Below are 27,028 nucleotides of genomic sequence, written 5' to 3'. Positions count from 1 at the left end.
TAGTGTTCGACGTGATAAAGGCTCTGCAATTTCAAATAATTCTGGGAATCCCTTGGTTGGAAAAACACAATCCTCAGATTGATTGGCGAGCAAAGACGATAACGTTCCCAGAGTGTGCACAAACCTGCTATCTACGATCCGACATTGGCCTAGCGTCAGTAACGGCCGACAGTTTGCAATTACCGCTAGAGTATCGAGAGTTTCAAGATGTTTTCCAAAAGGAACAGGCTAACACCTTACCGCCCCACAGGTCATACGATTGCCAGATAGATCTACTACCCGGTGCAACTCCTCCTTGCAGCAGGATCTACGCCCTTACCGAGCCCGAGAACCTTCACCTGCGACAGTACCTGGACCAGTACTTGGCCAATGGTTTTATCCGTCCATCGAAGTCCCCTGCATCCTCGGCTCTGTTCTTCGTGCCAAAAAAAGAAGGTGACCTCAGAACCTGTATAGACTACCGCGCTCTGAATCAGATAACGGTAAAAAACAGATACCCTTTACCTCTGATCCTGGAACTCCTTGACCAGGTGAAGGATGCTTGCATATATACAAAACTAGACCTACAGGGGGCTTATCACTTGGTACGGATCAAGGAAGGCGATGAATGGAAGACGGCGTTTCGCACTAAATATGGGTTATTTGAGTACCAAGTGATGCCTTTCGGACTATGTAATGCACCGGCTGCCTTCCAATATTTTATGAATGATGTCCTCAGGGAGCTCATTGACGTCTGTGTTGTCGTCTACATAGATGACATTCTTGTTTACTCCTCTTCGGAAGCAGATCACCGAAATCATGTTAGAACAGTACTTGAAAAACTTCGCCAACACAAACTATTTGCCAAACTTGAAAAATGTGTTTTCCATGCCACTGAAGTCGAATTTCTGGGTTTTATCCTGACACCCAAAGGCGTCCAGATGGACTCGCGAAAGGTGGACGCTATTCTCAAATGGCCATCACCTACTTCTGTAAAAGGCGTTCAGAGCATGTTAGGCTTGCCAATTTTTATCGCAAATTGATTCCGGAGTTTTCACGAGTGGTACAACCCATCACGGCTCTCTTAAGAAAGAATAAACGTTTTGAGTGGTCTGAAGAAGCTGAACGAGCCTTCCAAGAGCTAAAAGCCAAGTTTACTTCTGCGCCAATACTGAAGCACCCGCGCCCAGATCTCCCTTATATCGTCGAAACCGACTCATCCAGCTTAGCAATGGGAGCGGTCCTCTCACAAAGAGACCCAGAGACTAACCAATTACATCCCGTGGCGTTCTGGTCTCGAAAATTCTCGGCGCCTGAGGTTAACTACGCCATCACAGACAAGGAACTGTTAGCTATTAAATCCGCCTTTAAGGCCTGGCGTCATTATCTCCTTCGGGCCAGACACACCATCACGGTGATCACCGATCATCGGAATTTACAGTATCTGAAAACCGCCAAGGCTCAATCCTCTCGACAGCTCCGCTGGGCCCTGTTCTTTGCCGAATTTGACTTTGTGATCACTTACCGCCCCGGCAGCAAAAATGGCAAAGCAGATGCTCTTTCCCGGATTGGAAATGGAGACACCATTGTCAACCCAGAGCCTGTACCAATAATTCCTGAACAAAGGGTCTTGGGCCTGATTTCTTCACAATCCATCGAGGACATTGAGGCAAAAGTTAAACAATTTCTGAACCCAACAGACTTGCAGAACTGGCTACAAAAAGGAATGGATTTCACTTTAAACAATGACTTGCCTTATTTCCGAGGACGATTATTCCTACCACACGCCGATTTGCAAAGGCAAGTAATCTCCTGCTATCACGATTCATTGATAGAGGGCCACCCTGGCATTGCCAAAACAGAAGAGAAAGTGAGAAGACAATTCTGGTGGCCTTCGTGGAGAAAAGACATAAAAGAATTTGTGATGTCCTGTGGTGTGTGCGCTCAAAACAAGAGTCAAAAGAAAAGACCGGCTGGTCTTCTCCAACCATTAGACATTCCACCGTCTCCCTGGCACACCCTTTCTATGGATTTTATCACAGACTTACCCTCCTGCTCCGGGTACAACACTATTCTCGTTATTGTGTATTTGTTTTCCAAGATGGCCCACTTCATTCCGTTAAAAGGCTTACCCTCAGCTTCGGTACTAGCCAGAGAATTCCTTGAAAACATTGTCCGGTTACACGGATTCCCATCGGTACTAATCTCAGATAGAGGAAGCCAGTTTATTTCCCATTTTTGGCATAGTTGCTGTCAATTGGCTCAAATCGATGTAAGACTCTCAATCAGCCATCACCCCCAGACCGATGGTCAAACTGAAAGAACTAACCAGACTCTCGAACAATATTTACGATGCATGCTACAACAGTCAGAGAGCAACTGGAAGGACCTCCTTTGGATAGCTGAGCATGCATACAATAATTCTGTTCACTCTGGAACCGGGCAAAGCCCCTTCTACACTTTGTATGGAATTCATCCTCGAACTTCCAACCTCGATCCACCTCCAGATCTTGGAACACCCGCCGTGGATCAGTTACACACTGCTATTACCAAAGCCTTCAAAGAAGCTGCTGCACATTTACAACAAGCTAAAGAAAGGTACAAGAGAGGAGCAGATCAACACCGAAGCGAGGCCCCTCAATACCAGATTGGGGACCAGGTCTGGTTGTCCACCAAACACTTATCACTCAAAGGACCTTGCACTTTTAATCCCAAATATCTGGGGCCATATCCAGTTACGGCCATAATAAACCCAGTGGCCGTTAAACTAGGATTGCCAGCTCATATGCGAATACATCCTGTTTTTCACGTATCGCTTTTGAAACCCATGCAATCTGGAACCAGACTAACCAAACCTCCAGAACCAATTCAAGTGAATGGAGAACCTGAATTTGAGATTAAAAACATTTTGGACTCTAAGATCATCAGATCAAAGCTGTTCTACCTGATTGACTGGAAGGGTTACGGGCCTCAAGAGAGGTCATGGGAACCCTATGACCACGTCCATGCTCCTCGTCTAATCAAGAAATTTCACCGAACCTTTCCGGATAAACCAAAACCCCCGGGGAAGACAATTTTGGGAGGGGCCTTGAGGGGGGGTGCTGTCATGAGCACTACTCCCGAGGAGCCAGGACTGGCCCAGCGCCCCCGGAAGCAGACCCTTCTTCCACATCTCCGGACCCAGCAGACCCCTACAGGGGCCCTTTGGACCGTGTCCTGGCGCCTTTGGCGCCAGGCTCATAAAGGACTTCAGTCCCGGAGCCATAGGCGCCGGGCTCATATTGATAAACTGTGTAATAATGCTTGGGTGGACTTACCTGAGGCAGACCATGCTGCATACTTACCCAGAACAATCCAGTCTGGCTGAAGTCCCCAGCCATCAGGGCTGGGAGGAACTATTTCCTCTATTCAGGAACTCTTTTCTTACCTGGGTGGGGCCGGTGGAAGAACACACACCTGAAGCACTTCTCTGCTATTTAAACCACGCCCGATGGAATACACGTGCTTCACCGAGTCGGCTCCTGCATCCTGGCTCCTGACACGCCCGCCAGCACCCGGAACAACTGCAAACAGACAAGAGAAGAGAAGGCGAGCATTAGAAATTATACTTACCGGAATCTGGCCTCAGCAATCCTACCTCCGACGATCCTGCAAAGGAAGGGTATAAGATAAACGCTCGCAGCTGCGCCGCCTTGCCTTACCCATCCGTGGCCTCGCCGAACTCCACCGCGGCCACGACGCCGGCAGCATCTCGGCACCTGAAAAAACAGAAAAAGACAGTCATTAGAGGTGCCCGCTCTAAAGCGGCCACATTTCTTCCACTTACTTACGTGCCTCATCATGCGCGACAGCGGCTGTGTCGCTGGCAGCATCTCGGCACCTGTAAGCAGAAAAAGACAATCATTAGAAGTAAGCAGTCGCTTTTCTTTCACTTACCTTCCTCCACCGCGGCTACGACGCCAGCTACATCCCAGCACCTGCATAAGAGGAATACATGGTGAGCACTAACTAAGCACGGAGAACAAATACTCACCAAGAGACTTACCTGCTTTAGGTTTCTGGGCCCCGGCTCCTGTGGAGAAAAGACACTCATACTTACGGCTACCGCAGGAGAGACGAAAGGACACAGTGTCCGCAACTATTTCCCATCCAGTGACGTAACTGGATTCTACGCACCCCTGCACCTAAAGCAGGATGGAGAGCTCATCTTTACAATACCTAAGATGAGAGCTCGCAGAAACCAAGTTGGGGGTCAAGAAGAGTGAGAAAAGGGAGATTGGTGGGAACACATATCCACCCCAGCTGGTAATCAATCCCTTTTCTTCCACCTGCAGAAAACTTACTCTACAAGCCAGGCAATCCAAATTCGGAGGCCCCGTCCAGAGCATCTTCCGGGCCCTGCGCCTCACGATAGAAGAAACGGTAGCAGTCCAGTTCTGGTCAGCGTCTCTGTGGGAATCAGGTGAGTGTTACAATTACAGAAAATACTGTACTCCATTACAAACCACACCATTCTTAATACCATACTTATAATTGTACTCCCATGTCAGCAAGCTATATAGCAGCTGCTGAGTGAAGCTGTTAATCATTTAATTGCTACACCTCAATGTTAAGCGTCCTCACACAAGGTACCTCATATTTAGTTGCATACTAGCTACTGCTGTTTTCTCAAACGTAGGCATTTTCCCACTATTCAGGTATCTCAAATTTAGCGGATTACTAACTACTGCTGTTGTCTCAAACGTATGCATTTTTTCCACTATTCAAGTATCTCAAATTTAGCTGCTAACTACCTACTGCTGTTCTCTCAAACATGTGCATTTTTTCCACTATTCAAGCATCTCAAATTTAGCTGCCACCTACCTACTGCTGTTGTCTCAAACATAGGCGTTTCCCCCACTATTCAGGTATCTCAAATTCAGCTGCTTAACTACCTACTGTTATTATCTCAAACCTAAGCATTTTACCCTCTATTCAGGTATCCCAAATTTAGCTGCTTACCACCTACTGCTGTTGTCTCAAACATGGGTGTTTTCCCCACGATTCAGGTATCTCAAGGTTAGCTGCTTAACTACATACTGCTGTTCTCTCAGGCTTGGGCATTCTTCCAGCTGTTCAGGTTTCTCAATTCCAGCTGCTTAAAGGAGAGTTCCGGGACTTTTTTTTTATTGTCCCTACGGTTCGGCCATGTGTTTTTAAGCATAACTCGGTAGATCGTAGAAAACTTTCCTATGGACCTTACCCGACTTTTCGTCCATTAACGCACTCGAAATCAGCCGCCATTTTCTGATAATCCTATCACTTGCCGCATCGCCCTGGCTCACCTGCTTTTGCGGCACTAAATCAAATCCCCCGCCCCTGAGCCTGACATCAGCAGACGCGTACCGCCCATTTCCCAACGCCAAAGCACGTTTCGTGTCAACAATCGCTGCGCCTCAGCTAATGAAGTGTCGCCATGGAAACGGCAGGACGCCTCTTTCCTCAATAAGTATAAACACACCGTTTCACAACACACAGCAGCAGATTTTCGATTCCATTACTCTCGCTGTGTTACTTTGAGTATTCTGTGACTCGTTTCTGTGCTCTGGTCAGCTACCTTCGTTGATTGTAGCCCGTGTGAACAGATACCAGTACCACCGCTATAAATTATTTTACTTTCTTTACCACACAATGGCTACAATAATGCCGTATATGTACGAGCCCGAGTACACCGAGGAAGAACTACTGGAAAGGCAAGCACGCGAAAACGATGGGGATTCGGACGGCAGTTGGGAGGACCAGTCAACGGATGAAGAGCCTGGACCATGTCGCATGGACGGCGTCTCCACCTGGTGCACGTGCAATCGGTGCGAGCTAATGCCAACTGAGGAGGAGAACTGCTGCTGCCGTGAAAATTCCGGGTGCTTGGCCTACATTTCGGAAGGCGAGCCAAGTCCGCAATGCATCACCGAGCTGCCAGAGTTCAGGGAAGCCTGCCTCTCACGGACAGTGTTGAGGATGATGATGGTGCTTATGCACGAACTTTGCGGCACTGTTCGTCCGCGTAATCCGAGTAACGAGTAAGTATACTCTGGTTGTGATGTCAGTGATGCCACTACTATTTCATGGTCGTCTCCCACATATAAAACTACATCTACATATCATTCGAATGCATGTAAATTGGTTCCATGTTGTGCATTTTCTAGATAGAATTTTTTTCAAAGCAGAATGACATTTTTGTACCTGAATCGACAGTGATAAGAAAGTTGTCATTTTAATACAGTTTGCATCTTTCATTTTCACAGGTGGTACAGGCTGGTGGCCTATCGTTGCTTCACTTGGTGGCTTCACAGGAGGCTCGGACACCGCGTTCGGAGAGTAATACCTGCCTGTGCGGTACTTGCCATTAGACAACATTTCCCCAGCGACAGTGGACAATACCGCAGATTTTCCCTGGATGTGCTGCAACCGCAACTTTACAATGTGTAATGTTTATTATTTATGTTCAATTGAAATTAAGATCTAAAATAAAACCCAACATATATTTTAACAATGGTTGTTTTGATTTTTTAAATGAATCTAGTGTGTCTCCATTGAATAGTCTTCCTGTGCCTTGTCTTGTCACACCACATGTCTCCGGCCAGCATCCTCCCTCACGCTGGCCGCCCACCTTCAATCCACATAACCGTTGAACCCATATGCAGCAGACATGCATATGTTATTTTGCGGGTTGGCATCAAGCCTCCCGGCCTTGCCTCCTCCCCCAAAAATACTTACCACACCACTTTGTTCAAGCGTTGGCAATAAAAGGAAGGCCGTTGGATTTTATTGATACAAAACATGGTTATAGGTAAATAATCAATATGGTTGATCATAATAAATCATCCTTTTGGGCACCGGGTACAGAGATGACCCCCTCTGGCCCGTGCCGCCTTGCCACCACAGGCCAGCCTGCTGCTGACTAACTGCCTAGGGATCCAGGGTCTCCAGGGTGAACTGCACCCATATATTCTCCTGGGAGGGTGAGGTATTTATAAACTCACCCCCCTGCCTTCCATGTACTAGATCCTGCAGCCTGCCTCTTACATGCAGTTAGATGGCCTCTCCTTGGTGAGGCCCTACGGCAAACGAGTCTTGTCTGCACGACCACCGCCCCAATCCACCCCCCGCCCTATCAAAGGCAGTTCGCACCGGGGTACTTGCACTGGCAAGTGGAGCTGTCAGGGAGCGATAAAGGCCAAGAGGTGCCAAAGACCATGTACACTTCAAAGTGGTCTATAGAGCATGGGTTGTTGTTCCCATGTCTACCGCCAGACCCCGTGTCTCCTGCCAAGCATCCCCCCTCACGCTGGACGGCCCCCTGCAATCCACATAAGTGTGTCTCCATTCACGAGTCTTCCTGTGTCTTGTCTGCACGACCACCGCCCCAATCCACCCCCCGCCCTATCAAAGGCAGTTCGCACCGGGGTACTTGCGCTGGCAAGTGGAGCTGTCAGGGAGCGATAAAGGCCAAGAGGTGCCAAAGACCATGTACACTTCAAAGTGGTCTATAGAGCATGGGTTGTTGTTCCCATGTCTACCGCCAGACCCCGTGTCTCCTGCCAAGCATCCCTCCTCACGCTGGACGGCCCCCTGCAATCCACATAAGTGTGTCTCCATTCACGAGTCTTCCTGTGTCTTGTCTGCACGACCACCGCCCCAATCCACCCCCGCCCTATCAAAGGCAGTTCGCACCGGGGTACTTGCGCTGGCAAGTGGAGCTGTCAGGGAGCGATAAAGGCCAAGAGGTGCCAAAGACCATGTACACTTCAAAGTGGTCTATAGAGCATGGGTTGTTGTTCCCATGTCTACCGCCAGACCCGTGTCTCCTGCCAAGCATCCCCCCTCATGCTGGACGTGATTCATACACGTCATTCATTCACAAACACACCCCTGTTTCGAATTCTTTATAACCCACTTCATATTTATAATGAGAACTTCTTTGCACTTTGCTAGTCAACCCGTGAAGGTGCTGGTTATCTGCTCTTCGTCTCTGTGAACTTCCGTGACCACTTCGAGGAAACTCGTCAGTTTGCAACCTTTGAACTGCTCCCTGTTCTTCGACAAGAAACTACTCTGATCCCTGCATCTAACTGTTTGCTCGTCAAGGTAAGGCCATGTACCATACTCATTTTGCGTCCAATTTCTTTTCGTTCAAGACAGTACATGCAAGGAACTAGTCACATGTTCTGAGTTTAGTCAAATTATTTTTCTATTTTTTTAAAGTTATTCAAATACTTATCCGCATGTGAATAACGTGTATAGTTCCAAGAACCAAAACATACCTTGCATTGAACCTTTTATGTGTCATTTAATTTTTTAACACATTGGTATTCATAGAGAATTGTTGATCTTTACTTTTCAGAACTTTCCACAATGCCTGCCTGTTCCATTGGCGGTTGCCCTTCGAAGACCCATAATAAATCTGAAGGTACTATAATGCATGTTTTCCCTAAGACAATAGATCAGATAAGAGAATGGGTCCGATATTGCGGATATCCACCCTCTGAGCTTGAAAGTAGAGTCCTAGAAGTCTTTGCGGACAAGAGGGGTGATCGATACCGCATCTGCAGCAGGCACTTTACCTCTGACATGTACTCCACATCATTGCTAATAAAGAAGAACACACCGCGAGCGAGGCGAAAATTGCTCTCAACCGCTATTCCCACTCTATTCGTCCACATCCCTCCACTGGTGAGTCAAGTTTACGTATTTATCTCTCGGCCTTGCGGTAGTGTGTAGCATTAGCTAACAATAATTTCCCCATTTATGTATCCACTCAATATGAAGGCGGAAGATTCTCCATCCGTGTCGTTATTGCAGTCATCAGCCACTTCAAGCGCCTATCGGGTAATCTTACTTGGCTATTCTGCCACTGACTTGTTTTAGGCATGTAAATCAATAGTTTTAATTTATCGTGTAATTATTTTACCTAATGGTACACCCTTGTACTCGTCCTCTAGTCTTTGTTTTCAGTTATAATTATTGTTATCCAAAATAATTCAAGTACTGTCTTTCAGGGAGATGCTGAGGAGTCCAACGTATTGACGACTACCGTTGATGTCACTCAGATGCTCGAGGTACGTTTCAGGACAGTTCCATCGATGGAGATCATCAGATCTTGCATTCTTGTAGCGTGATTGTTACACACAATGTTTCTTTCGTTTTTAGCCATTGATATGTCCTTCTGTCGTCGCCCTCCTATGTGTCTTCTTTTTTCAATATTGTGTTCATTACTAATGAAAGTCCTATGTTTCAGGGAGTCGATGGAGCATTAGTCCAAGAAGAAGGGGGAGCGTGCAGTTACGGGTCGGCGCAACAGCTTGCAGAAGTGTGCACCGCAGTTACATCGTCCCTTGATGTTCTTATGCATTTCGAGGTATGGATACTGACAGTTCGATGAAGCGAAATCATATGACGTGATTACATCCGCTATACTTCCTTCTTTATTAACGCAAGTACTATGTTTCAGGGAGATGACGGAGCTTCTTCTACAAGAACATCAACCCTAGTAGTTGATGCAGATTTCTGGGTGGTGACACCTCCAACGATCGAGCAAATCGAATCATATTTAGATATCCATTATTTATTTTAGACAACTGATCATTTGTGCAGGTCTATTTAGATGAGCCGTTCACGCCTGCACAAAGTGTATGTTCTTTTTATCAAAATAGAAAACCATACTAATGCAATTACTGTGTTTCAGGGAGTCACTGAAGCATCATCTTCAATAATATCATCAATGGAAGTCTATGAGGAGCCCGAGGTATGGATCCTGACAGTTCCATCTAACTAGATCAACAATGCGTGAATAATTGTCGTTTGAATGTTCTACACAAAGCGTTCATTCGTGTTTTGCTATTGAGATGTACGTGGGTATTGGTCCCCAAGTACATTTTGTGTTTTCGATATTATTATACATACTAATGAAAGTTCTATGTTTCAGGGAGTCCATGGAGCGTCAGTGCGTGATGGATGTGCTTATCAGGAAAACATAGTCGTTGCAGCGCAAGAGGAAGTGGAGACATGCACACACGAGTCGGAGCAACAGCGTCCTGATGTTGAAGTTCGAGGCAAGAAAGTTTCAAAGAAAAGAAAGCAAAAGAAGGTTAGTGTCCTGGTCACTATATTATGTTGTTTTTCACTGTTAATAGTTCAATACTGTAAGTTGTGTTTAAACTGAACACCCCTTTTCCAATCTGTCCTCTAGTTGCGAGTGGGTGTACGAACTAGATCTACACAGACAGTGAAGCGAACGAGAGATGTTGCTTGTCAAACCTTTTGGCAGGGACTTGAGACTGGAGAAGCATCGTGCCAATGGGAAGAATATGAAGTGATTGACAACGGAGCTATACCACCACCAGCCATTGATAGTGAATGTCCTCCTGGTAGTTCGGATGCAGTCGGAGATCAATTCACAGAATCCACACCCGCAAAAACTAAGACCGCGAGAAAGTTGAAGAAATTGTTTTATTCACCCATCGCCGGAGAAGGAACAGATGTTGCAATGGAAGAGAATGAAGTAGACGACAATGAAACACCATCAATATCACTGAACATAGCGGAAGACGATATCAGAGATTCTACCTTTCATGTGAGTGACATGTCCTCAACGTTACAGGCCGAACCAGCTGGGATGCAGAGTGACAGTATAAGGAAAGAGGCCAAATTCATTGTATTCGATAGTTGTTTGATTGATATTATTATTCGGATTAAATGTGGGCATTTGGTAGGTGGGGAAGTATGTGGGGAGCCATTGATTAATGTGACTCGTGCAATTCGAGGCACTAACCTTAAAATACATGCCACCTGTACAAAATATCATCCTTTCACATGGTCTGCACAACCTATGCTGGGACAACTGCCAGCAGGCAATCTACTTTGTGCAGCGGCTGCACTTTTTAGTGGTTCAAGTTTTAAAAAATTAGAGTCTTTCTTTCAGTTTGTGGGAATCCATTTCATTGCGAAAACTCAGTTCTACAAATACCAAACCGATTATCTATTTCCAGCCATTAGCGAAGCTTGGAGAATGGAAAAAATGTCTATTGATAGTACATTCGCGGGCAAACGGTTCAGGCTAGCCGGTGATGGACAGTGCGACAGCCCAGGATTTTCAGCCAAGTACTGCACCTACCACTTTCAGGACATGGAAAGCAAGAAAATTGTGAGTTCGGTGGTCGTGCAGGTGTCACAAAGTACATCCTCAGTGGCCATGGAGAAAGTTGGCTTTGTAGCATCATTGCAAGAACTACAATCGCGGGGAATGGTGATCGACCTGATAGCCACGGACAGACACGTTTCAATTGCCAAGACAATGAGAGAACAGTACAAAAATATAAATCACCAATTTGACGTTTGGCATCTTGCAAAATCAATCAATAAAAAATTGTCGGCTGCAGGTAAAAAAAAAGAATTGCAAGGTATTTCACAGTGGTCCAAGTCAATCAGCAACCATCTTTGGTGGAGCTCAAAAACATGTGGAGGGTCGTTGGAAATTCTACTGGAAAAATGGCGGTCAGTAATGCCACACTGTACAAACGTTCACCGATGGAACACGAACCAACATTTCCACAATTGTGAACATGGCCATTTGTCCACAGAGGAGGCACGGAAGAAGAAGTGGTTGATTCCTTCATCACCCACTCACAAAGCCATTGAAAAGATTGTATTTGATAAAACTATAACAAAAGCTTTGAGGGGACTCACGGAATTCTGCCACACAGGAGATTTGGAGGTGTTCCACAATATGTGCCTCAAGTACAGGCCAAAACGATTGCATTTTGGCATGGAGGGCATGATAAATCGGACTCTTTTAGCGATCTTGGCACATAACCATAATGTTGGCCGTCAACAAAGTAGGACGACCGGAACTTTAGGGACGCTTCGCTACAATAAGGCCTTCACTAAAAGAAGTAAACAATGGGTGATCAAACCAGTGTTTGAGGATATGCAATATGAGTTTATTGAGAAACTTATTGTTGACGTCCCAGATAGGCACATAAATGGAGTTGTGAACGAACCTGTGCAGGGGACAACTGCATTGCCACCCAACATTGCATCTGTTCCATGTCCACCTAAAGAAGAACTCATTGAGAAATACACATCACGGTTTAAATGATTGTAATTTGATTGTCTGTTCTCTCAAGTCTCCTCATGTCGCAGGCCCATTGAATATGTGTATCTATCCAACCTTGTTCATTTGCGCATTAAATTAAACCAAACAGTAATATAAATCATTTTTCAAAAAATATAGAATCTCTCCGTATTTATGGTTCTGTGTGGCTGCAAAGCACGCAGACAAAATGCAAAGATGGAGTGTAAATTTCAAGTCCTGTGAGAATGCCTTACACTGAATGTAGCTAACTAGGAATGTGTGCTCGTTCAAAGTGAAGGTCAGCTGCTTTGATTTTTTCTCGGGTGCCAGAATGGCCCACGACTCAGTATAAGGTTCTATTGTATTTTGACCTTGACAGGCCGGGACCACGTAAGAAACGATAATGAATATAATTTCAGAAACGAAAGCCATTTCATGTTCGTTCATTAGAAGAAATAACGTCGGCATAGAAGGAGTGGTATTTCGGGGCTGCCCTACGCACAGACGCAATGGAAAATGCAAATATAATGTAAGTAACTCTTTAGATGAGTTTATACCGCAATTTAATTACTATACAGTAGCTTTAAAGACGGGTTAAGTTGTACTTGTTCGTTCTATGTGGCATGTTGTTTTGTACCGCGCACTATCTTGGGGAGAACCGTCTACTTTTACGGAAGCACCTCAAAACCTTTGCTTCTGCTTTCTCTCTCCCTCTCCCCTGCAACAACTGGTCCACTGTCTGCGATCTCGGTCCTGGGCCCTTCCACTCTCCACCTGCACTCCCTGTCAACCCCTGCACTGAGGGACTGTCTCAGTATCCTACAGCCCCCCCTTGACGTTTAAAACCCAGTTGCACTGTCCTAGCTATGAAATAATTTCCCGACCGAATATATAAAATGAATAATTTTAATAAAGATCTGATGGTGAGACTAATTTCATTGTTTATGTTTTTCAAACAGGTACATCATGCATTACTGCATGTGTCACGAGTACCAGACACCGGCGGACGGCTTTTTTAACCGCCAGTTGCTTCTCCGCGTGAACAACGTTACCACCCTGACCATTTTATGGGACGATCGCCAAGTACAAGTATGCCCTTACGCGGTACTAACGGCTAGATGCAACATACAGACCGTTGTGGTGGCCTAGTGCCTCGTTGTTGGAACAGCCATGCGATTATCAGTGCGACCGAAGAGCTTATTTTATCGTAAACCAACACCCTGTTTACTGCACACGAACATCGCTTGCCTCAAGACGAACTATTTTGGATCAAGAGCAAATAAAAATGAAAATCGCTGAATATTCTATAAACATTTGATGTCCAATAAATGTACTTTGCCAAATGTACAATCTTGCAGTTTGCTTTTAAACCACAGTTTGATATTCCGAATTGTGGCGCTGTATTGTGAGATGATCTAAGACCCTGTGTACAGCAAAGGAACATCGCGTGCCTCAAAACGAACTATTTTGGATCGAGAGCAAATAAAAAAGAAAATCGCTGAATATTCTCTAAACATTTGATGTCAAATAAATGTACTTTACCAAATTTACAATCTTGCGGTTTGATTTAAAAGTACAGTTTCATATTGCGAATTGTGGCGCGCTGTGTTGTGTGAGCTGATCTGTGTTGATTTCCGGGTTCTGTGTGGAGTCGCGTAGAAGACGCCAGGGCGCGTTTGCCTACGCAGCACAGTCACGTCACGGATAGAGGCGGGGAATATGAATGTTTTGATAAAGTCTGTTTCAGGGGCGGGGGATTTGATTTAGTGCCGCAAAAGCAGGTGAGCCAGGGCGATGCGGCAAGTGATAGGATTATCAGAAAATGGCGGCTGATTTCGAGTGCGTTAATGGACGAAAAGTCGGGTAAGGTCCATAGGAAAGTTTTCTACGATCTACCGAGTTATGCTTAAAAACACATGGCCGAACCGTAGGGACAATAAAAAAAAAGTCCCGGAACTCTCCTTTAACTACCTACTGCTGTTTTCTCAGGGTTGGGCATTCTTCACACTGTTCAGGTGTCTCAGATTCAGCTGCTTAACTACCTACGGCTGTTGTTTTAGGCTTGAGTCTTTTTCCCACTATTCAGGTGTCTCAAGTTTGGCTGCTTACTACCTACTGCTCTTGTCTCAAGCTTGGGTGTTTTCCTGCAATTCAGGCATCTCAGGTTTAGCTGCTTACTACCTACTGCTCTTGTCTCAAACTTAGGCGCTCCCCTCCAGCTGTGATGGTCCTTTACACAACCATTACTGCCAATCGCAATTTGAGCTGAACCCCAACACAACTAAGACCACGACCTCCCTCACAATTCAGGTCCATCAGCACCACACTCACACAGAGTCACACTCCCACAAACAACCACTCACCACACACCTTTCAACCGGCTAACAACAGGAACACTCTGGATATCCATGGAGTGCCCCACCTGCTCTACCTCCTTTACCCTGGCACCCTCTTTCATGAACCCCCCTTACACGCTGCACAACCCTCTCATCTCCAACCCTTCCACTCGGACCCTGTGCTCTGACCTACCCCACCCCACCTCCTCTCATCACACCACCGCCAACTCTCAGATCAAATGAGCCCGCTGCCACTCCAAACAACATTACCACCCTGCCTCCACCACAACCCCTGCACCTCCTTCCAAGAACCCTCCCTCCACCTCAGTCCCCCCACTCCCGTCCCTCTCACACTCCCATCCCTCTCCGTCATAGCTAGAACCTGCCCAGCCTCCAACTCTCAGACCAGAGGAGACCTCTGGAGCTCCAAATAACATGACCACCCCGCCTCCACCACAACCCCTGCACCTCTGTCCAGGAACCCTCCGTCCACCTCAGTCCCCACGCTCTCATCCCTCTCCATCATAGCTAGAACCCCAAGGACCCCTGCACATCTCACCTCATCAAACACTCATACGAGGGCAGCTCCAATCCATACCTTAAACTAACACTCTTCTCCTCCACCGCCCAAACTCTCTCTCTCTCTCTCCTAGGTATCTCTGACATGTTCCACCCCTTCCCAACCCACATCCAAGAAATCCTGGCAATGTTTTGAGAGCTATAACCTACACGCACCACTTCCCACCTCTAACCCCAACCTACCGATCATCCATCTTACTAGCCCTGCCCACACACCCTCTTTCAAACACGCCCTCTCCACCTATCCTACCCTCTCCCCACCTTCAAACATGCCCCTTCCTCTTAACCACCCCACCCCCTATCCGCCATCAACAGAACACCCCCTACTAACCCTTTCCCTTCACTCAGTATCGCACGTTTTTCCCTTTCTAGAACCATTGCTTCTACCCCTTTTCCCTCAGCCCCCCACCCTCTCTCACACACCTCTTGCACCCAAACACACACAACTCAGAGGCAGAGACCGGCCATCAACTTGTACTCTTCATGCCTCGCCACCCCTACAACGATCCAGCCTCCTCACTATTGCTAGCCCCTCTACCAGGACCTCCTTGTTACCCATACCCCTTCTTCCCTCTTTGAACATGCCTCTCCTCTCGTGAAGGACAGCCGCCACCCGTTCACTGGTTCACCTGCTCCCGTTCCACTGCCCACACTCTTCACTTCCACCTATTGTATCTCTCAACACATCCGACGCCACCCCTCCAGTCACACCAACTGACCTGGCCCTACCACCCACACTGTCCTTCCCTGTGACCTACACCTACACCTACACCTACCCACCGGTCACCCCGACCAACCAAGCCCTCCAAGGCCAGAACACCCGAGGATACACCGCCTCACCTTCTTCCCATCAAGCCACCTGCCTCCTTTTCAATGCCCACTCTGTGGCCAGAAACAGACACAGCATCTTTTACCTCCTAAACTCCGACAATCCTGATCTCATCTTCATCACTGAAATATGGTTCTCGGACAATTTCAGACCAATCACACATAAAGCATTGCCTCCAGACTACTCGCTCATCACCCACAACAGACCATGCAGAGGAGGAAGAGTATCCATCCTTCACAAACCTCACATCTCCATCACAACCACGGAAACTCAGCCCGGCAAAGCTGACTGTGAATCCCTTCTAGCCAAACTCTCTCTGCTGTCCAATCTCTCACACAGCTTCCTACTCCTCTACAGGCCACCAGGATATAACAGACATTTCGCCAACAGCCTCTGCATCTCACTTGCGACCACACTAGTTAACCACCCAGCACTCGCCCTACTGGGGGACTTTAATATCTGGTTTGATGTGCCCAACAGTTCCATGACTCAACCCCTGGTCGAAGGTCTAGAGGCACTCAACCTTACCCAGCATACCACAGGACCCACCCACATTGCAGGTCACACCGTGATGCAATTTTCAGCTCCACAACCTTGTCTCCGCATCCACCCCTAAACCTCTCCTCTGGACAGACCACTCAGCCTTACGCTTCTATCTCTGCACTCCGCCCCCGCCTCCCACGACCCCCCCTCGATGCCCTCCTGTCCCGCCATGTGATTTCAAATGCTGGAACAAGGTCAATGTACTACCTGACCTGGCTGGAGCCCTGAATTCCCAGCCATAGACAGACCGTACACATTGAGTCCTTTGACTCCTGGATAAACAACTCACTCCTTCCTCTTACCTACTCCAACTCCAATCCCTCCCGCAATGGACCAACTCCCAAGTGGTTCTACCCCCACCTGAATGCGTTCAAAACCCAAAATCATTCCCTCAAGCGCAATTGGTGAGCCTCGAGAACCCCTCTAAGAAGAAACCAACATTACCGAAACTACAAATCAGAGATCGGAAGGCCAAAAAAGCATATTACAATAAAAGAACCCTAAACTGCAGCAGCAGCAGCAATGAGCCCCACAGAATCATCACAGAATTCATGAACCCTTCCTGCACCTCAGAACCGACCACCTCTTGGCAAAAACGCTCTGCAATTCCATCTCTTAACACTTCCACAATACAGCCCTAGACTACAGCCCTAGACAGAACAGCCACCCTTAATGCCAAACTTCCCAACCTCACCCACACCCAACACCCGCCCTTCAAGAATCACCACTCCTCCTCAGAAGCCCTTGTTTCTGCTATTTCTATCGAGCGAGGAATTCGTCAAACTACTATCCAGCAGCTGACCCTCGGCTCCCCTTTGACCCGTGTAGCCCCTCTCTCTTCAAAGAAATCTGCACCTTCACTTGTGCATGAGAACTTGCAAGATCCATATTTAATGACTCACTCTCCTCCGTGATCCCAGTACCTTTCAAAACCGCACAAAACCCCTTCTAAAGAAAACATCCCTCAATGCTCTCAAACCATTAAATAATAGGCCCATCTCCAACACATAATTCTTGGCAAAGCTCATCAATCGCTCTGCATACTCACAGCTCAACTCTTTCATGGAATCCAGCAACCTCCTAGACCTCATGCAATCAGGCTTCTGCCCGCACCACGGAACAGAAACCATACTGATCTCGATCTGGGATGACCTCAAAGTCTCTGCAGACTATGAAAGATGCGCAGCACTTCTTCTTCTTGACCTCTCGGCAGCATTTGACCACTTTATCCTCCTTGCCAGACTATACTCTCTAGGAATCCAAGATTTGGCACTCAACTGGATTGCCTCTTTGCTTGATAACAGACTGCAAATCACTCTACTCCCTCCTTTTGTCTCCTCTGCATGCCCAGTTAACACTGCAGTACTCCATGGCACCTGCCTCTCACCTCTTCTCTTCAATCTTTCCATGATCATTCTGCCAGGGATCATCCGCTCTCACAACCTCACCTGCTATAACTACGATGACGACACAAATCATAATAAGAATTCCCAAATTGAGCTCCGATCTTAGCAGCATGTCTCACAGATATTGACTTATGGATGACTAGTAACCATCATGGTGTGTGTCACCACTGCCCTATTTCCGCAACCTTTCCCATGGCCACCTTCCCTCGCAACTGGGATGAAGGGATCAAATCTCACCTGCTCTACGTACCCTACTTGGCTTCCAATTGGACGAAGCACCTCCTTCAAAATCTTGTGCATTACTCACTGAGCACTGCACAAAGACGCCCCTTATACCTACCCAAAGAAATCTCTCCCAACCCGCATCCTAAGGTCAAGCACAGCCCTCTTACTGGTGGTCCCCGTTCCCAATTCAGCCAGGATTGGAGGGTTTTCCTATTCAACCATGGTGCAAGCAATGTGGAATCACTGCCTCCCCACATTCGACATAGCCAAGACTACATGGATTTCCAGAAAGCACTAAAAACCTGGCTTTTCTCCTAAATCATATACGGGACCACTTTGGGTCACTCAGCTCACCATCAATGGCCAGAATTGGCTGGAACTACATCAAGACGAGAGGTATGAGCAGTTGGGACTCAGAATCCTCTCCAAAGACCAGTCCATTTGAACGCTAGAATAATGCTGACCATGCCAACCCTACCCTCGTTACAATCTCAATGCCCACAACTCCAAACCCAAGACACAACAACATTGATGCTCTTGCGCTATGACTGGCCTCGCTCAGGGCCCTCGACCATACATGCACTACACCCTAAAACTGAGGGATGTTTATCTCCACCCATCTATCTCAAAAGCAATACCCTATCTCCAGACCCAAGTCCTAACAGCACTTATGTTCTTCACCTAGACTGAGCTTGATCATTATCTTCCTCTGAGTATGCACTGTGTATCAGTCCAGTAAATGACAACCTCTGTCAATCTTACTATATGTAAATCAATGCACAGATCTACAAATTGCACTTATGTTTGAAACAATATGATCAGACCTGCTCCTGTTAACTTGTGTGAATCTCACTCATCTGGGAATTAATACCAGAATTTCAATTCCGGAACCTTACAGCACTTGTGTTCAAACATTATGTCTAGGCCAGATCACATCATCCATCAGATAAAAAGGGTGGTCTCTGATGAAGCTAGGTTACCCCGATCTGTCTAGGAACTGATGCAATACACTCCTTCACCCTGGGGTGCAGTATCAACCATGCTTGGTTAGACTTGCTCTAGTCCCCTGCAGATATGCACTGCGCCCTCCGATCCGAGGAGCGCTCGAGCACTTGCAGCTCCCGGAATGGACAATAATGCGATACAATTCCACAATTCTAACAATAAACTATGGTAGGAATACCCATCCACCTGCCACAAAGAATTACCCAGGACCCGGAAAATTGGCCCACCAGCACTTACGACTGAGCTTCTGAAATAGGCTGACTCAGTCCCACCTCATGGGAAGTGGCTCTGAAGCAGGCGAGGAATCTAACAGAGAATTTGTCCCTGAGAACCAATGCTCCTCTAGAATAGACATGGTCAGTTCAGCGAACACTGGAAGGAAATCAGAATCAGGGGTCTCCAAACAATCCGCACTCACAAATACCAATATACTCACTCCCCCCTCTACACCAACAAATAATGGAATACAGCTATATCCCTCAATCAATTCGGCCTGGCTGCACACATACCTACTCACCTCCATGAACACCTCAACAGTCTTTAGAACACAGCTATACCCGGCGAAAAAAATCGGCCAAGCTACAAACATAATATCATACACAAGCACCACCACCGCTAGAATGCAGACCCCAAGGTCAACTGAACTCACACAGCAACCGCACTACGCCTACCATTAGAATGCAGCTACACACTGCACTGGCTGCACACATACTGAGTGCACCCAAGCACCTTATACTACCCTACTCTCTGAACTGACCTGGACTACGGTCCCCAAGAGCATTCAACCCACAGCAATTTGAGATCATATCAATGGTATATAAGGCACTATACAAATGCACAATAACATAACGTAGTTTGAATCTTTTTTTATTTCTACAATACAGTCATACATAAGATGGTCTTTTAGATGATCTTGCTAACGAACGGTAGCTGGATACAAATTCTCAATAGTACTGACCTAAAAACATATCTAAAGTTACTTCAACTACATCCCAAGTTCATTCTTATTACATACCCTTTTCTGTGAACAAGTTACACATTTTAACAACAATTCATAACCTTCCCTATAACTCCTCCTTGAAAATTACCTTTCAAACCCCCCTTCTTGGCCCTCAGTGTTCCAGTGCCATTTCTTTTTCTTATTATTACCCACCCAATCCTGTTCCTTTAAGGTTCCAGATACAGCTCCAGGTGTGCGGTAGGACTGGGGATAGTGCAAGGAATATGGGTAAGAAAGGGAGGGCCTGTTACCCGTGATACTCTGAGGGTAGCGAGTCAGCTCAGTATACAAGTGGGTTAGCAGGGGAGAGTGAGAGAGAACATGGAAGTGAAGACGTAGGTCTTGAGCCGCTTCCGAACTTCTGGTGGCACAGCAAGTTTGAGAGGGGCATGGAGGTCATCCCAGAGGGAGCCAACTGCAGAGGAGAGAGCTCTACCCGCCACTCTCTATCGGGCGAAGAGTTTGACCATCAGGAATTGATGGTGACAGAGCGGAGGGCTCGAGATGGAGGGAAGGTAGGGTTTTGATGGTAGGGTAAGGGGTGTTTGGTTACGTCAGAGAAGAGTGTAGTGGTTAAAGGGAAATAGGGGTTGGCCTACTCTAGTGTTAGAAGGCCTTTTATTTATTTATTTGCACTTTGAAAGTGCTCACACAGCCTGGGGGCATCGAGGCACTGTTACAGGAATATGCCTTAGTTGCATATTTATAACACGCTTAATACCCAGAAGTTTCTAAGCGCGGACCCGGAGATCGAACCTGTGTTGCTTTGTGTTGTCTTTTTTCCAAGGCGAGCACGTTGCTGCTGAGCTATCCTCCCGGATGTATAACGTATGACGTATGAGGCCCGGCACAGAGCAAGGTGCAGGGGTGTGGTGGTTGTATGGCCCCTTTGTGCCTTGTGGTTTAGGAGCTTGTTGAGACTGCAGGTCTGGCCTGTGCCTTTTTACTGCCCAGTTATTGGTTGCTCTTACCGGGACAGGGCCGGGCGGGGGAGGGGGAGGGTCAGGAGGAAGTAGGGAGCCAGCAATTTTCAGCGGAAGGGTTGCTGCCGGAGGGGTAGGAGTGATCAGGTGGAAAGGGTTTCGTATATGAAGGAATAGGGGGAGATGGGAACATTATCGGGTCAAGAAGTTGGTGGGTTTGTGTGAACAGCAACAGTAATAATTTATCATACCTCATTTAGTTTGTGGGCTTAAGGGGAAGTGGGAGGGAGTGTCAGTTGAGTTTGGTGACAGTTAAGATGTGTGAATACAGTTCAACAAAAAGTTTTAGACTAATGCTGGAACTCGGATGATCGAGGTTGGAGAGAATGTCATTTTAAATGGGAACGTTTGGAGAAGGTGAAGGAGAGAGGATTGGGAGGAGATGAAAAGTGTAGCTGCGTGGAGTTATACATTTCGGCACAGGGATGGAGAGGACGGTATAGATAATAAATAAATAATAAGAGGAGAAAAGGTAAAATGAAAAGAATGGAAAGGATTTGAGGATTTACAAAAATAAAGTAATACAAATGGTGGCTGCAAAGGGGCTATATCAGAGGATTTGCACTCGGGTGAAGGAGCGATGGAAGAGCGACACACAAGGGGATAAAGTGGGCAGTGATGCTATGTGAAGTAGCAGGGTGTGTGGATTGAACTGCATGGATGGTGGTGCATAGTTGGCCCCTGGTGCAGTGGAGGGCAACAGCATTAAGATGGAACTGCATGGACTAGCTGCACGGGCGGCCCCAGGTGCAGTGTTGAAAACATCAATGATATGGAACATTTGCAAGGATGACCATGGGGGCGCAGTGGCCTAGAGGAAGGGATGCAGTGTCACAGAAGGCAGTACACAGTGGGAAATAAATGCATAGATGTGTGTATGGCAACCAGGAAACTGGGAGGACAGCATGTGAGGTGCGTAGCAGAGAGCAAGAGAGCAAGTATTGACAAGGGTGAACACAGGGGTACATTGACAAACTGAGGAGAGGGGTGGAGTTACTGCATAGGGGAATTAAACTGCAAGGACGGAGTGAGCAGGTGTGGCCCCTGGTGCAGCACAGGAGCAATAAGGAAGGCTGCAGAGAAGGCGCGGGGAGCAATTGGGTGTGTTTGGGCTGAGTGCAGGGGAGTACCCATACAAGGGTACAGGTACATTCGTTGGTAGATGGCCGTGAGATGCTGTTCAATATGCTGGCCCCTAACAAAATGAGGTTCGGTTTGGCTTAGCGTTACAAGGCATCGTATGGATTGGCATGGGAGAGGAGAGGAGAAGGTTTGCGGCTGAAGTGATGAATATGGGAAAGAAAAGGGTTAGCTGCGGCAATAGCTGCGGGTACTTGATTGGAGAGCATATGATGGATAGAGGAGACTGGGGTGATGTTCGCAAGAATACTTAACACATATACACCACACAGGTTAGGGCTCTTAGTGGGTAGGGAAAGTAAATAAATAAAGAGAAATTATAACAAGGGGAGCATCAGAGGAGGTTCAGGTTTTCAGAACAAAATTGTTGGTGGCAGCAGTGGGGTGGTGAGCAGGTGGTTTCGGAGTGTAGTGAGTAGATGGGCATGGTGTATAAGGGCAAGAGGGTGTGTTTCAATAAGTAAATAAATACATAAATAATTATAATTATTTTTAAAATGGGGACAAAGGAAAGGTGGTCAAAGGGGGCAATGTGTTGACAAGGACCTGTTAGGGCTCTGAAGAGGTGTTTGCGGGGTAGAGAATGGGCTAGAAGGTTGAAATAGTAGAAGAAAGGACTTTGGTGAAAATGGGGGAGCGTTAGCAGTTTAGAGGGGGACAAACAAAATTTGGGGCATAGGATCAATAAGGGGTGGTGCATAATAAGGGTGCTGGTGCAGATTTATGATGGTTTAATTGCATGAGGTTTGAGGCCAGGAAGAGGTTATGAATATAATACATAATTAATAAATAAACTCAATAAACAAGGAGGGAAAGGAAGTTATTTTGCTACTAGGGGAAGGGAGGGACAGTGGTGCTCTGTTTAGGAAACAGAACATGGTACAGACACGCAAAGAATAAGAACAGGTTTTGGTGGTATGCAGTGATAAAATTGCGGCAAAAATATTGCTTGTAAAAAAATCGTGTAAAAAAGCAGTGGTTTGACCCGTTAAAGGTGTACCCCATTACACCATTTAAGGGGAGCGAGGGTTGCAAGGGTGTCCCCCGCTCCCGTAAGATGTCGCTGCATCCTTTACACGGATTGCAGCATCAAAATCACTGCATTTCTTGTGTTCATAGCCATATTTGCCGTGATTTTAACGCATGGAACCGTTTGGAGAGGTAGGAGAATTGGACACCAGGAAAGGTGGTAAGGGGTTAGTTTGTGAGAGCATGAGCAACACGGGATAAGGTAGATGGGTGAGGGATTTGCCTAAAAGGGGATTTAGTGAGTAAGGAGGAGGAGCAGGGTTCTGAATTGCAAGGAATTATTGGGGGTGAAAGGTAATATGAGGTTTACAGTGGCAGGTTTTAGGTATGATAGAGGAGTCAGTAATTTGGATTGAGTTCACAGATGCGGCAGGAGGTGGTGTTCTGAAGAGGATTAAAAGGGACCAGTCCTTGTATGCAGGGTGTCTGTTAATGTAGGGTAATAAAGGTTTTAGGGCAGTTGGATATAGCGTTTTTTCCCAATAAAGTGTTTTGATGGAGGGGTTTAAGGGCATGAGGGCTATTAGGATTATGTAGACATGTAAGGTGGCAATGGCAGTTGGAGGGAGTTTTAGTTATGAGAGTTATGTTAGGGGTTAGCCGGCTATGACGGTTTATGAAGTGTTTCTATTGGTAGAAGAAAGAGCAGAGAAAAGCGATGTTGGCATGGCGAGCAATGTGAAGGGGTAGTGTTGGAAGAAAGGAAGTAGGGTGAATTACGAAACAAGAGGAAATAAGAACGGTTCTCTCAGTTCTGGATTTTATGTCTTGGAGCAGGGTTGTTGGTGTGGAATGTTTTATAAAAAAATTTAAAAAAGAGAAAGGGAAGGAAGGAGAAGGAACCAATAAACAAGTTAAATAGGAAGATTATAGGGGGGCAGAAAAAACACCTCTGGGGATGGTTTTGCTGGTGCCGGGTACACGGTTGGTTAAATGATGGTTGGTTGAAGCCGAAGGATTATTATTGTGGTAAGGAGGGTGGGTAGTGCTGTTTGCATGAGCAGGATACCCCAGGGGTTCGAAGATGGGGAAGAGGTATTGAAAAAGGTGGGGCGTGGCCTTGGGGAGAAGAGGCAAGAAAGTGGGAATGGAGGTTGAGAGGAATTGAGGGGAGGGGAGAGAGCACAGGACAGGAAGTGATGAATTTGAATTGATCATTTATTTATTTGTTTTTGGCACTTGTTAATTGATCGGTTAGTCTGTATGGCCAAGGAACCAGGTTAGCGTGTTTTTGTAAGCCACGGCATGTCACATTAAGGGGACTTTTTGCACTAACTACGAGTCTGGGTATTTGGTGCAATCAGCTCAAAATGGTACAAGCAACATAGTAGCTGATCTAGCGGGCTGCAGACAATTCTCGATAACGTTGCAGTAAGAGCAAACCTCATGTCTTTCTGGCACATCTGGTAAACATGTGAGGATCACCATCTTCAACGTCTACCTTTGTTTCTATTCCACTGTGCCTTGACCTCATTACCTCTAAATTCTAATATCCCTGAAGTATTTAGTGGTGGCTATGCAGACACAGCGGGTTTAACTTGATTGCAACCTTAATGTGTTTTACAGGTGCTATATGGACGATACAATGATTTCCTTGTTTGTGAATACCCACCTAGGTCATTACTTAGTGGGTCTTTATAAACTTCTTCAACATCTGGTTGTAAGTGACGAGTGACATGTTCATGCTGTGCATATTTGTAGGAGCAGTGTGCACTTGGAAGTTACACTCACAGTCAGGTTTTTTGTCCTGGGTCTTTTTTACGAATGTACATTTTCCACTTTTTCAAAGTAAAAGTCCTATTTACAGCAGAATAGGCTTTGTCAATAGAACCCCAATGTATAGGTGTATGTCTCATTGCCGGGATTAATTGCCTATGTTCTCAACCCTCCACCATTCCAGCTACAATGTATTGCTGTCAATCTTTACAGTGCATTTCAATAAGCTGCCACAAGCATATTACATGCACAGGTCAGCAATGCTAACACGGCATCCGCATAGATGTGACTGACAACATACCCATCCAGTCCAAACATTAGTGGGTCTAAATCATTTCGTTCTCGGTCGCTCCTTCTGTGTATGCTTCCAGACGTCCTTTCTTATAGTTTCAGAAAAAAAGCAAAAGAATGTAATTAAACATTCAGCATATGAAGCACACTTTTATTACCACGTTAACCAAAAACATACACAATGCCAGAAGAAAATTATGTGGTTCCAAACTGCAGTATTTGGTAAACTTGGCCTCTAAGCAATATGCTGTTTTTGTCAATGTCCCTCCTGATCTCGCTGAATGTACCCTCGTGCCCGTTGCTTTGTCAATCAACACTGCATTGTTTGGTAAATGTGCTGGCAAGTTTACTTTTGAGCTTCTCAGCTACTACTGATCCTCTGCCTACTGCTGTATGTGAATTACAGCAGTAATCTATGGCACTTTCTTCAGTGCACAGCTTGCATTTTTAGCACCCTGATCGTTCATGTTACTGTTACCACTCATGCCCCTTGATCATCAAAGCTTTTCATTGGGATGAGTGACAGGTAATGAAGCACATATATAACTCTCCCCAGGAGCGCTCAACCAAGAGGGCACACCATATATGCTATTCAAACGACTCCCTACTAGACTTAAGACCTGGAACACAGGAAGAACTCGCAAACATTCTCTCATCACTCAAACCACTTCCTTTGAGGACAATTTCATCCCAGCCTCTATCCTGAAGAACATCACAAGAAAGGATCAAACGCCTCTCCCCCACAATATCAACGCCTCACTCATTCAAGCTATCTTCCCTGAGAAATTGAAAAGTGGACTTGGATGATCTAGCAAACAACCACCCTATCGTGCAGCTAGCTTTCATCAGAAAGAACATCTAGAAGACCATCACGCTTCAACTACAGGAAAAGATCACCCAAAACAACCTACTTCAAGAATACCAGTCTGGCTTCCGAACAAGATGCAGCGGCGAGAGCACTACCTTCTAAGCCATTGACGAGAAACTCCTCATCATGGACAAGGGTGACAGGTGCCTTTCGGTCCTGCCTGACTTCTCTGCTGTATTCGACACTGGTCAACCTACAAAGTGCTACTCAACAACCTGCCCCCCTCCACATTGGATTTAATGCCACTGCCCTTTGATGGTGTGACTCCTCCCTCACCAACAAAACACCAGCTCCTCCAGATGTGCATCTAAAGGTCCAACAATGCCCTCTACATGTAGCAACTGGTGGCAATCTTGGCCAAATTCAACATCAAAATTCACAAATATGCTGATGACATGCAGCTATTTGTGATGGTGAACTGCCTCAATGACATTCACCAATTGAAACATTTCCCCTCCAACATTCAAGCCTGGATATCAAGTGCCTACCTGAAACTCAAGCCTACCAAAGCAGTACATCATCCTCGGGGGCTCCACCAAATGCGTCCAAGTCCAAAACTGGCTAGCACAGATGAATCTCGATGGCTTCTCACCCCAACTCCCCTCTAGACTAAAGTTCCTTGACTTCAGCATTGGGCAAAGTGCAGAGTAAGGGCAGTCGTGCACTGGAAGGAGGACCCTCCTTTCTTTCTTCACCTTGCTGCTTGCTGCCTGGGGCAGAAGCAGTCACATGGGGAATATAAACCCCTTCCTACAGCAAATTCACTGCATTGCGTAGAGTAAGCGCAGTGATGTGGCTGGAGGGAGGACCCTCCTTTCTTTCTTCATCTTGCTGCCTGGGGCGGTATGATTGAAGCAGTCACCTGGTGCATATAATCCCCTTCCTACAGCGTAGTGCCGGGTAAGCGCAGTCGTGCACTGGAGGGAGGACCTAATTCTAGTAAACTAGAGCAGCAAATATCTGCTACTGAAAAGGTTCTGCAAAGAA

The 27,028-nt window shown here is 46.4% G+C and overlaps 1 protein-coding gene across 2 annotated transcripts in view; it reads right to left on the bottom strand.

Moving 5' to 3' along the window:
• LOC138516493 (uveal autoantigen with coiled-coil domains and ankyrin repeats-like) overlaps window positions 1-27,028 on the bottom strand; it is a 523,628-nt gene that overhangs the window by 38,909 nt on the left and 457,691 nt on the right. Inside the window, exon 11 of one of the 2 annotated variants that reach the window (XM_069631668.1) lies at window positions 25,184-25,262. In XM_069631668.1, the coding sequence (XP_069487769.1) occupies window positions 25,214-25,262 (49 nt within the window). In that variant the 3' untranslated portion in view covers window positions 25,184-25,213. Of the gene's footprint in view, window positions 1-19,874; window positions 25,263-27,028 lie in introns of those variants that run through there. The other variant, XM_069631667.1, reaches the window with a different exon arrangement.

Source organism: Ambystoma mexicanum, chromosome 6q, assembly GCF_040938575.1.
Source record: "Ambystoma mexicanum isolate Mex_15411 chromosome 6q, UKY_AmexF1_1, whole genome shotgun sequence".
Lineage (NCBI taxonomy): Eukaryota > Metazoa > Chordata > Amphibia > Caudata > Ambystomatidae > Ambystoma > Ambystoma mexicanum.
Note: the sequence above shows the minus strand (reverse complement) of the source record. Positions and strands in the feature narration are given on the sequence as shown.